The sequence below is a fragment of the Belonocnema kinseyi genome, chromosome 9 (assembly GCF_010883055.1).
Source record: "Belonocnema kinseyi isolate 2016_QV_RU_SX_M_011 chromosome 9, B_treatae_v1, whole genome shotgun sequence".
Taxonomy (NCBI): domain Eukaryota; kingdom Metazoa; phylum Arthropoda; class Insecta; order Hymenoptera; family Cynipidae; genus Belonocnema; species Belonocnema kinseyi.
Genome location: NC_046665.1, coordinates 55,586,553 through 55,598,676, shown reverse-complemented (window position 1 = coordinate 55,598,676; position 12,124 = coordinate 55,586,553). Strand labels below are relative to the sequence as shown.

Below are 12,124 nucleotides of genomic sequence, written 5' to 3'. Positions count from 1 at the left end.
ATACATGAATATTCAACTAGAAAAGATCAATTTTCAATAAAATATCCATTTTTATCCAAAAGTGGAATAGGTACTAAAATTTGCAACTAAAATTACGAATCTTAAAACAAATATTTTTCAACAAAAAAGTTCACCCCAAAAGATGATTTTTCATCCCGGAAGATGAATTTTTTAAAAATGGAATACTTTAATTCGAACCATAGAGGTAATTATTGACTTAATATATATTTTTCACAAAATAATTCAACTTTAAACCCAAAAATATGATTTTTAACAAAAAATTTAATTTTATACGAAAAAATTAAATTTTCATAAAAATAGTTTAATTTTAACGAAAAAAGGTTGTCTTTCAACCAAGACGACTTAAAAATACGAATTCTCAAGAAAGACATAAATTTTAAACCGAATAGTTGAATTTATAACAAAGAAAACTAATTTTCTACCAAAAAGGACTAACTTTTTACAAAAATCATAAATTTATAATCTAATAGTTCAATCTTTAATCAAAAAATTAATTCTCAATAAATTGCATAAATATATGCCCAAGTAGTTGAATTTACAAACTAAAACATATTAAACTTTAACTAAAAAGTTAATTTGTCAACCAAAAAGACGAATTTTTAACAAATTACATAAATTTTTAGCAAACGAGATAATTTTTCAATTCAAATTATAAGTCTTTATCCAACAAAATGAATACATTTTTAACAAATTAAATCACCTTTTACGCAAGTATTTGAGTTTCAACCAAAAAAAGATCAACGGAAAACGTAATAGCAGTTGAATGTTCAACCGAATAGTTAAATTTTCATATGATGAAAATATATTTTTAACTAAAAATGGAAGTTAAATTTTCAGTTTAAAAAGTCAATTTTCAACTGAGAAACATTAATTTTAACGAAATACCTCAATTTTCAATTAAAACGGATCATTTTCAGCTAATAATTATGATCTTTGAAAAAAATAATTCGAAATCCAATAAAAGAGATGAATTTTCAACGCAAAAAAAATTTTTCAATCAAATTGTCTATTTATTTTCAACCAAAAAATAATATTGGCTAGGAAAATAGTTCAATTTTCAACCTATAAAGACATTATTTTATGAAAACAGTTGAATGATAAAACAAAACAAAATTGAATTTCAATTAAAAAACAGTTGAGTTTAATTTAAAAACGGCGAATTTTCGACAACATAGTTTATCCTCAAAGAAAACAGATTTTATATATATAAAACAGATTGATAATTATTGCAAATTGAATCAATGTTAAACTGTAGATTTAATTTCAAAAATATCCATTAGACGCATAAAACAAGTTCAAGTAATAAAAACGAATTAGGTTTTTAACAAACAATGACTGTGAGATAATTTGAGATATTGGTACACCACGTTTTTTAGGATAGCAGCATAACATGTGCCATCTAACGTCACTACCATGATCAAGATGACTTTATCATTAAAAAAAAGACACTCATTATTCTTGCTGAAGAAATAAGGAAGAAAAAAGGCATAAAAAAGAAAGGATAAAAAAAAGAATAAAAAAAAAGAAAGGAAATAAATAAAATACCATAACACTTAGTACGTTTCCTGATAATAAATTTAAACAAAGTTTGCGAATTTTGCGAAATATGGCCATTCCCATTTTTTAAAGAAATAAAATACTTTGTTAAATATTCATTTTTTGGTTGAAGATTTTTAATGAAGGAATTGTTATTAGGTTTAATTTACTTATTTAATTTAATTGTAATTCATCTCCTTGGTTCATAATTGAACTATTTCATTGAAAAAATTAATTTTCTTGGTTAAGCAAACATCTTTCTTGTTGAAAATTCCTTTCTTTCAAGATTAATCATTTCAATGTCAAATTCAACTTTTTGGTTAAATATTGAACTATTTTGTGCAATAATTTTTTTCAAACTAATTAAACTAAAGTATTAGGTTTATAAACTATTCCATTATTCGTTATAATTTCATATTTATAATTGAAAATTTATCTTTTGTTGTTGAAAACTCCTGTATTTTATTGAAAATTCGTCTTTTTTTGTTGCAAACTAATCTTCTATTTTGAAAATTCATATTTTTTGTTGAAAAATCAACTACTTGATTTAAATTCAAGTTCATCAAAAAGTAAACATTGAAATCACTTGAAAATTCAATAATTTGGTAGAAAATTAAACTATTCAACTGAAAATTAACTTTACTGTTAAAAATTCATATTTTTGGTTGGAAATGGAAGGCTCGGAAAGTAGAGCTAAACGAGCGCTGGAGCAGTAGATAGTAGTGGGAATGACGCTCAGAAAAAAAAACGTTGCTTTTTCTGCGCGTCATTTCCACTCCTACCGACTGCTCAAATCAACTATTTTGTTAAAAATTAAACTATTTTATAAAAATATAACTAGGTTGTAGAAAATTACCACCTTGATCAAAAAGTTTTAGGACTTTATTTTTAAAATAAAAAATACAAGTTTATTCATCATAATCGATATTTTACCCTTAAAAGTACTCCCCATCGACTGCAACGCACTTATGCCAGCGCTTGATCCAATCCTCGAAACATTTTTTATAATCGGTTTGCGGTACAGCTATCAGAGCCATCTTCGATTTTTCCATGACCTCATCTCGGGTGCCGTAACGTGTTCCGCGGAGCGGTTTCTTGAGTCGACCGAATAGGAAAAAATCGCAGGGAGCCAAATCAGTTGAATTCGGTGGTTGTTGGATGGTATTCGTTTCGTTTTTAGCCAAATGCTCACGGATAACGATGGCATTGTGCAAAGTCGATGACATGATTTTTGGGGAAAAATCGAAACCACACACAGATAAATGTACACAATACGGCGTTACTTCAATAAATGTCAAGCTATCAAGCTGAAAATCGGACAGAACGTCAATGATATTTCTACCAACACAACAAAAAAAGAAGAAGTGAAATCGGCCGAACGAGAGCGCTACACGGTGACGAGTCCTAAAACTTTTTGATCAAGGTGGTGAATTTGAAAACATCATATTTCCGGGTTGAAAATTCAAATGTTTTGTAAATAATTCATCATTTTAGCTTTAAAATTTAACATATTATTCAGAAGTAACGCATTTTGTTTAAAATTCGTCTTTTTTATTTTAAAAATACTCTTATTTGTTGCAAATTCATCTTTTACGTTAAAGGATTCAACTATTTGTTTAAAAATTGATCTTTTTTCTTGAATTTAACTTTTTGAAAACTTACTTCTCTAATGTTGAAAATTAGTTTCCTTTTTTCATTAAATTTAAAACAAGATTTAGTGTTGAACAGTTTTTTGTTTACGTTACTATTTTATATCGTAAATTTGTATCTTTAATTTAAGAAATAATAAGATTTTAAAGATTTTTATTATTCTTTATATTATTATCATTCAGTCATTAAATTCACAAATTTTGTGCAATTTTTAGTTATGTTAGCATTTTATACTAGAAATCAGTATTTCTAATAAAAATCATTGAATTCCAAGGAAGATAAACAATGTTTAAACAATTTTAAGGGATGCAAGTGTTTTTAGAGGAGGATTTACAATCTTTAAAAATTGGTTGCTCTTTTAGTGTTTTTTTTTTTGTTAATTGCTATTGTGAATATCAATTATTATATTATTCGTCAGAAATTCATTAGAAATTGGTATATCATAATAAAAGTAGAAAGGGTTGATTTTCTATGCAAAAATACAATACTATATCTTAATTCCGAAGTTAAGATAGCAATTTTCAACAATTATCAAAAATATTGTCCTAACGTTTCTTTTCTGTTATTTCTGATAATATATAGTATAAAAAACAGAATTATTTTATTATGCTCAAAAAAGGGAAAACACAGTTATTTATTCATGAAAACGGAGCAAAATAGGAGAAAGATTAGACATTTTTAAATAGATTTAGAAAAGAAGATACGATCTTTCTATAAGAAATTTTATAGTTTTAAATATAATTTAAAATTATTTCTGTCATTGAAGAATCTATTCTTAAGATTTGGATATACTGAGGTCGTTGGAAGCCCATTCGCGATAGTATTAAAGAGTCCGGCAAGAAATAAACTTGGTTAAATAAACCTTAATAGATTAGTTGGAAATCGCCAAATAAACAGTTGTCAAGTTCTTATTATTGAGATTTAAAAATAAAATTTGAGACTGCTCAGCACCCCTATAGAGATTTAAAACTCCTGTGGCCCAATTTGGAACTTTTAACTTTAATTTATTTGAGATGAAACATTTAATTTTGCAATTGATCAACTTCGAATATTGATTATTTTAATTAGTTATCAAACTTTGCCTATTTCAATTAAAAATTGTTCACCTTCTAATATTTCTTTTTATATTAGATAATAATTTCTGTCGTAGTATTCTCATTTGCTACACGTTTTAAAAATTTGCAGTTAAAAGGTTTTTTATAGTTAGCTTTGAATAGTTAAATTAATACCAAATCAGATTTTTTTTAAATATTTGAATTGATTTCCTTTGGAACATGTAGCAGCAGTAATTACTGTTTTTAAATAAGCATTTTAATTTAAAGATTGATGGGAATGAATAGATTAAAATTTTGATGAGATGATTCTGAATAATTTGATATTAGTTATTAACAAATGCGAAAATCAGTTGCGTATGTGAAAACACTGCCATGACCTGCATTGTGGCCTCTGGCTGAAGAAAGACAAGACAATATGAGATTTGTATCAGTAATGAATCCATGAAACTATTCTGAGTAGTGAGTAAGCGAAAAGTGCAAGTGAAATGGACGTATGTCCAGAAATGAAATTTATTGACGGAGACCAATCGGAACTGTAGGCGGACAGGATTTTCACTAACTGCACCCTAACTCCGTAAATATCACCGCGAATGCAAGTCCACTCTACGACAAGCATTCGGCGAATAATTCAGTTTCTTGATTCTCCTCAAGTGAAATACGAATTGGCAATTCTCTGCATAAATCAATAATTTTTTTGTAGTTACCTAAAAAAAGAATCTGTACGCGTATCTAAAAAAAATGGTATAACGATATGTATCGAAAATCTCGCAATCATTGTTGAATGTTTTTTGTCAGTGAAGTGACAATTTTCGATCTAATATTCAAAAACCAAAATGGTTATTTATTTTTAGCTGTAAAAAATTTACTCTTTAGCTTCACTGGGATTCGAGCCCAGTCTGCAGATTGTCGGTCTAATCTTAACCATTAAGCTACGGAGGGTAATAATATTCACTATTTTTTTAGAGCATATAAGTATAAATATAAAAGACAACGTCATTTAAGATTTTATAATTTTCAATCTTATTAATATAAAAGAGTTTTTAATGTTATATTTTGATGTTATGATTTTATGTCTCTAGCTCCATAACATCATCATCCATATAATAAAAAATTAATTTGTCTAAATAAGATTGGAAATTATAAAATCATACAAGACTTAGAATGACGTCATTTCACTTGTGAGATGCTGTGAAAAAATGAAGAACCTAATTCTCTTCCGTAGCTTAGTGGGTAAGAACACCAGACCGGAAAGCTGTAGACTGGTTTCGAATCCCAGCGGACCTAGAAAGAAATTTTTACAATCATTCATTGTTGTTGAAAGCTTGATTGACTTTTCATTACTGAAAGTTGTGTTTTATCTTCAATTTTTGATTCTTTAACTTAAGGCTACAAATAGTTCCTTTTCATAAGAAAAATCATGCAAAACTTTATACAAAATATAGAGTATCGAAGAAAACGGAAAAATTCTAACAATTTCAGGGTGCGTTAGATTTTTTTGCTGAAAATGAATAATTTTGAATAAAAGTAATCATTAAGATTCCCTATTTTCAAAAATTTTAGGGGTTTTTATTGTTTACAACTATTTAGCATTGTTTTTTCTTTCCTTTTTAAAAAATCGCAACTTTCATCCAATCTGCATCATTAATTACCTATTTTTTTCTTTAAAATATTATTAACAACTATATTTATATTGTGCTTATTTAAAAAATTTAAAACAAATTGCAGGATTCATGCACTTTCCCCTACTCCTAATTCTTTTCTTTTTTTAAGAATTCATGCCCACACCGTTTTTAATCAGCTTCCCCTTTTTTCCTCCTTTCTCGTTCCTTCACTTGAATGCAAACTGAATTACCAAAACCGAATAAGAAAATCTAACTATTTTTGGTTCAAACTTCATTATTTTTTGTGAAAAAGTCTACTATTATATATTTCGTTCAAATTGATCTCTTTTCGTTAAAAATTCTACTGTTTTATTGAAAATTTAATTGTTTTGTTTAAAATTCAACTATTTGGTTAAAAAGTCATCTTTTTAGTCGAAAATTGAACTGTTTTCTAGTACATTCGCGTTTTTAGATAAAAAATTTACTGTTTGATTGAAAACAACCCTTTTTCATTACAAATTATTTTTTGTAATTGACCTATCTTGGTTGACAATTAACCTCGTTGTTAAAAATTCATCTTTTTTGCTCAAAAATTCAAATGTGTTATTGTGCATTCGTTCTTTTTAACAGAAAATTCATTCTTTTGGTTAGAAATTAACTTTGTTGGTAACTGGAAAATTCAACTAATTAGTCGAAAATGGTGCTAAAATTTCCAAACTAATAGTATTGTCTAATATACTAATTGTATCATTTCAGTTGAAACTCTATCACTTTAGTTGAAAAACTACGTATTTTTTGAAAATTCGTTTTTTCTTTTTGTATCAAAATTAATCTGTTTAATTGAAAATTTAAATGTCTGACTTTTGATTGAAAACTGTTTCAAATTCATTTTTTTTAGATCTATCATTTCAGTTTAATGTATTTCTAGTTGAAAAATTATTTTTTTTAAATTCGTTTCATATTAAATAAAAAATGGCACCTACAATAATTTTGCTTAAATAACTTATTTGCCCATTATTCTCCTAAATTCGCAAAAGAAATTGCCCAATGCCCCTGTTTAAAAAGCAATTTCGACTGTAAAGTCTAAAATTGTTAATTAAATAAATTGATAACATCTATCTACCTAGCCAGCTTATTCCAAACTTATTTAAAAGAAAGTTCATCCAAGTTGAATTACACGTAATATTTCAAATTAAAAAAAGCCATCAATGAAGAAAAATAATTGAAAATTACGATTTTTTCCAAAACTGAAAATAATCTAAGCAATCTATTTTTAAATAAACGATGAAATATTTGGCTATTTTGTGTGCATTGACCTAAGACTTATCTTTTGAAGTTTCTTTTATTTTACTGGAATCTCATCATTTTGCCGAAAAACCAAAAGCCTGAATTATTAATAATGCCGAAAATATAACCAAGGAAATAGAAAATTTCCGAAAAATGCGATTTACTGAAATTTAACATTACCTTAAAAAGATAAAATTGCAGTAATTATTTATTTGCGAAATTAAAATCTTTTGAAAGTGTAAGTAAACGAAACCAGAAAAATTCTAAAAATTTTAAGTCACAGAAATTATTAAATTCCTGAAATTATAACATTTTTTAAAAATTGATTCACATAATTCAACACTTAACACTTAACATTATTTCATATTATTTTTGTGGGAGTTTGAGATTTTAGAAACAAATATTTTTCAAATTATCTATTCCAATGATTATACTTTGAATATTTATGAGCATGAAAGCAAATAATTTACCTTAGTCACTCTAGGGAATTTAAAAGTTGATTGATAATGAATTTAAAAAATGGACCTCTTATATTGAATTATATTTGACCAATCTAAACAATTACAAGCTGTTGATATCTTAACTTTTCAGGTATTTTTATATTTTTATACAGAAAGGTGTCTCATCTTTAGTTACAATTAAATAATTTCATCAAAATTTAATTACTTCACAACATTTCATGGTAAGGAATTTATTTAATTAAGGTTTTAAATTATAATTTTTAATGAGTTATGGAGCACCGATAGTACATTTGTCATATTTTTTAAATTATTGAGACTTATTTATAGATAAAAATATAACATTGGAAACCGACAGTAATGCATGACTATTCCTCATTATACAGGTAAGTTCGGTAATTATCAGTAAGGTAGGAACCAATAACGCTTATAAATTCAAGTCAATTCAGATCAATTAAAATGAATATAGGTTTGAAGGTCAAAGATCTACGGTTGATGCTTCGAAATTTAGATTTTAGCCATTTTCGCGAAAAACGATCATAGATAAATTCACATACGTTACATGCACCGCAATGCGAGAGTTTTTAACCAATTAGTTACGGCTCGAATCCTGCAGCTTTAATTTTTTTTCATTTTGCTTCTATTCAAATTTTCTTTTATTGCATTCGAATATTAAATTTATTGCATTTTAGCTGAAATATTCATTTTTAACCATTATTTTATATGAAAAAATGTTTCTTTGAAACTTTACGACTTTTTACGAAATAACAAGTTTTTATAGATAATTCTTATTTTTCTTCATGCAAAATTAAGTAGAAAATTAATATTTAAATATAAAGAAATAGAATATAAAATTATGTAAAAAAAGAGAATATAAAAAAATAAATTTTCTATTATTGTCATAATATTCACGTTATAAAATCAGAGTAATGAGTAATGTTTTTTTACATGACTTAAGAAATTTGTTCGAAATAAAGAAAATGGTTAAAAACTAATATTGTAGGTTAATTTAAATTAATTTAAGATTCAATTGCACTATAATAATTTAAAATAATTTTTAAATAATTTGGCAATTATTCAAACATTTTTTATAAACAAATTCACAGTTTGAATATTTTTGAACGAATACGCTTCATTTTTATGCAATGAAATAATAAATTATTTTCGATAACAAATTACCACGATAGTTTATAAATTTACAAGAATTATTAATGATTTAAAAAATTGTCTTAAACGAATTGAGAGACTATCTATTTTTCAACGAACACGCTCGATTTTTCTTCACGGAATGGATTAATAATCTCTTTCCGATAACACTTTGCAGTAATACCGTCCACATTGACAACAATTATTAATTATTTGAATGATTTTTTTAAGCAGCGAAAATACCGTAGCAAGAAGTCTGAATTTGTTTATGAATATTGTTTGATTAATCAAAATTGCTCTCAATTTGGAAAGTATCATAACGAAAGGTCTCGCAAAGACATTTTAAGTTGAATCTATGAAAAAAATTAGCCTACTTTTGTTTTAAAAATATAGCTAAACTCTGAATTCGTTTAGAAAAGTGGTTTAAATAATGAATCATGCTTTTAAATTGGTAAAATATCATAGAAAAGAACCATCGGACAGTCATTCATAATTAAATCCAAACTATAAATTATCATTTACGAATTATTTGAACGATTGCCAAATAGCATCTATTTTCAATTAATCATAATAAATCGTTAGTTTTTTCACATTGTATACCAAAACTATGGATTTTACTTAGCAATACAGTGCCAATCCCGAAAAATATATTTTGTTAGATAGTTAGTTTATAACGTAATAAACGATTTTTCTTCATTTATTATACTCACCCACTGGAAGTCTTTTAAAGATAGTTTTGGCCTAGATGTAAGACTCGGCCTGATTCTAAAAATATTTTAAAAAATGGTGCTTCTTAATAGTTAGAAGAAATGTCCTTTTGGTTAAAAAAAAAATAACCCAAATTTTTTATCCAAAGTTCAAACGCACAAATCTTTTTGAAAATTAAAATTGTCTGATTTAAAAAATTTTTTAAAATCGTTTTAATCACAGAAACTTTGTTTGCTTAATTCATACGTAAATATTTTACATTAATTTGCAATAAATTCGGTTAGATTGAAACATTTTTCACAACGAAATCTTATCATTTATTTTGGAATTCATTGGCATCCTTCAAATCTGGTGAAATCCTTTAAAATTTTGGAAATCTCTGAAATGTTCAGAAATCCCTTGAAGTCCCTGGAAATCACTCATATCCTGGAAACCTTTTTTAAAATCCTTTGAAATTGTCCATAACCTTACGAAATTCATTAAAAAATGTTAAAAACCTTAACACTCGTTAAATTCATTGTAATTAAAAATAAAACTTTAATTACAATTTTTCTTATTTCTACTATAAAATCATCTTAAAAGCCTTAAAATTTCTAGAAACTTTTAAATCTAGTTAAATCCCTAGTAATTCCAAAAAAATCGAGCAATACCCCGTAAAACATCTTAAAACCTATGATATCTTTAAGAAATGACGAAATTTTTCAGAACAGAAATCTTCAGAGGCCCTCAAAAATCACTTAATATCCACAAAATCAGATAAAACTGTTGAAACCCTATTGAAACCTTTAGTATCTTTTCAGAATCCCTTAAAATTGTAGAAATCCGTTGAAATTAACTCAAATCTATTAAAAGCCTTTGAATTCTGTTGAAATCCTCAGAAATCCCTGGAAAACCCCCAATTTGTTAAATCTAGTAAAACTTATAGAAATTCTTTGCAATCCTATAGAGTATAGAATCTTTTAATTTCTTTTAAAATTCTTTAAATTTCTCAAATATATAAAATTTCTTGAAATCGTTTGAATTTTTGAAATCTTACAAAATCATTTGAAATTTCATAATTCCTTAAAGTTTTCTATAGTCAAGGTGGTCATTTACTAAATGGAAAATAATTCAAGAAGTAAACAAAGAAACTTAAAGTCGAACAATGTTAATATCAGAATAATTTTAAATCACATCAGGTTCATCGGATAAGAAATGTATAACATTTCAAATGATTGGATAGATTTTTTTAATTGCAAAAATTGCATGTTAAAAAATATATTCACAGTCCTTTCCCGAACTAGCCGGCATCTTGCTAATCATAAAAAGTTCTATTGAATGTGAATACATTCCTTGTTTTTTTTAAATACACTATATTCTTTCAAATGCTTTGAAATTTTAAAAATCCCTTAAATCTCATGAAATCGTGTACAATGTCTTGAAATGTTTAATATATTTTTAAATTCCTTTAAAAACGTTTAAATCTTTCAAATCCTTTGAGACCTCATAAAATACCATAAAATCCACATAAATACCTAGAAATCCCTTGAATTTTCATTTAATTCCATTCACTCCCTAAGTTTTTTAAAAATTCTTCGAAATTCCCAAAAATCTCTTGACGTCTTTGAAATCCTTTCATAGCTTTGATAACCTGTTAGAATCACTCAAAATTTTTGAAATCTTGAAATTTTGTGAAACCATGTTAAATATTCTGAAATCTTTAAAATCCCTGGAAATCGAATGAAATTTAAAAAACCTTAAATTCCTTGGAAATTCTATAAGATTGCAAATCCCTTAAAATACTTTGAAATCCCGTGAGCGAAAAATAGAAAAAAGTAACTATTTAATAATTATATTAGCGAGTATTTTGCGAAAATATTAACTTTGGTGTCATTTTTTTAATTACTATAAAAATAGTTGCAACGTTAAAAAGAATAGTTAAAAGGTCTCAATAGTGTCGGCAGTCCAAAGCCTGAAACGGAAATGTTTTAAATAAATAACTTCAACCCGAATTATAATTTTGGAAAAACTTCAGTTCTCTTCTAAAATTATAGTTATAATGTTAACAAACAGTACATTTTTCTTAATTTTAAAAGTGGGTTTTAAAATTGCTATCCATAATGTTTATAATTTCCATAATTATGATATATTCTGATGATTAACTACCTTTATTAAACATGGATATTCTGAAATAATGCACTTGGTTCAATTCTAGTAATTATCAGTACTTAGAATGAAGGAAGCATACAAAAAAACAACAGAAACAGTAAACAATGGCTCCATGCACTGCCAACAAGTTATTTTACTTTTTGCAAACTTATTGTATATGCTTCGCTTGTCTCGATCTTCTAGGTTTGAAGGAAGCAATAGAACTGCCGAGAAGGGACCACTTTATGAGTATGTGAATTTTATACTCTCTCTTCATGTGTTCCTTACTTCAAGTACAAAAAAGGCACTAGCATAATTTTTTACAGCTTTTGAGCTTTATTGCATTATTTAAACAGGACAAAAACAAATCATTTAAAAACAAATCTCCAATACGCTGAGTATGCAAATGTGACTCGTATGCAAAAGACAAGATTTTTGTACATAATTAGTATATTATATTATAAATTATATAACATATAATTAAAAGTTTGTCGGAAAGTAACCACGTCCCGCGACCCAAGGACGACCGCCTTGT

General features: G+C 26.3%; 1 protein-coding gene across 1 annotated transcript in view; it reads right to left on the bottom strand.

Annotated features, from left to right (window-relative positions):
- Positions 1 to 2,783, bottom strand: part of LOC117180550 (collagen alpha-1(IV) chain) — a 117,069-nt gene extending 114,286 nt beyond the window's left edge. The window contains exon 1 of the mRNA XM_033373046.1: positions 2,580 to 2,783. Within this exon, the coding sequence (XP_033228937.1) occupies positions 2,580 to 2,783 (204 nt within the window). The remainder of the gene's footprint in view (positions 1 to 2,579) is intronic.
- Positions 2,784 to 12,124: the final 9,341 nt, after the last annotated feature.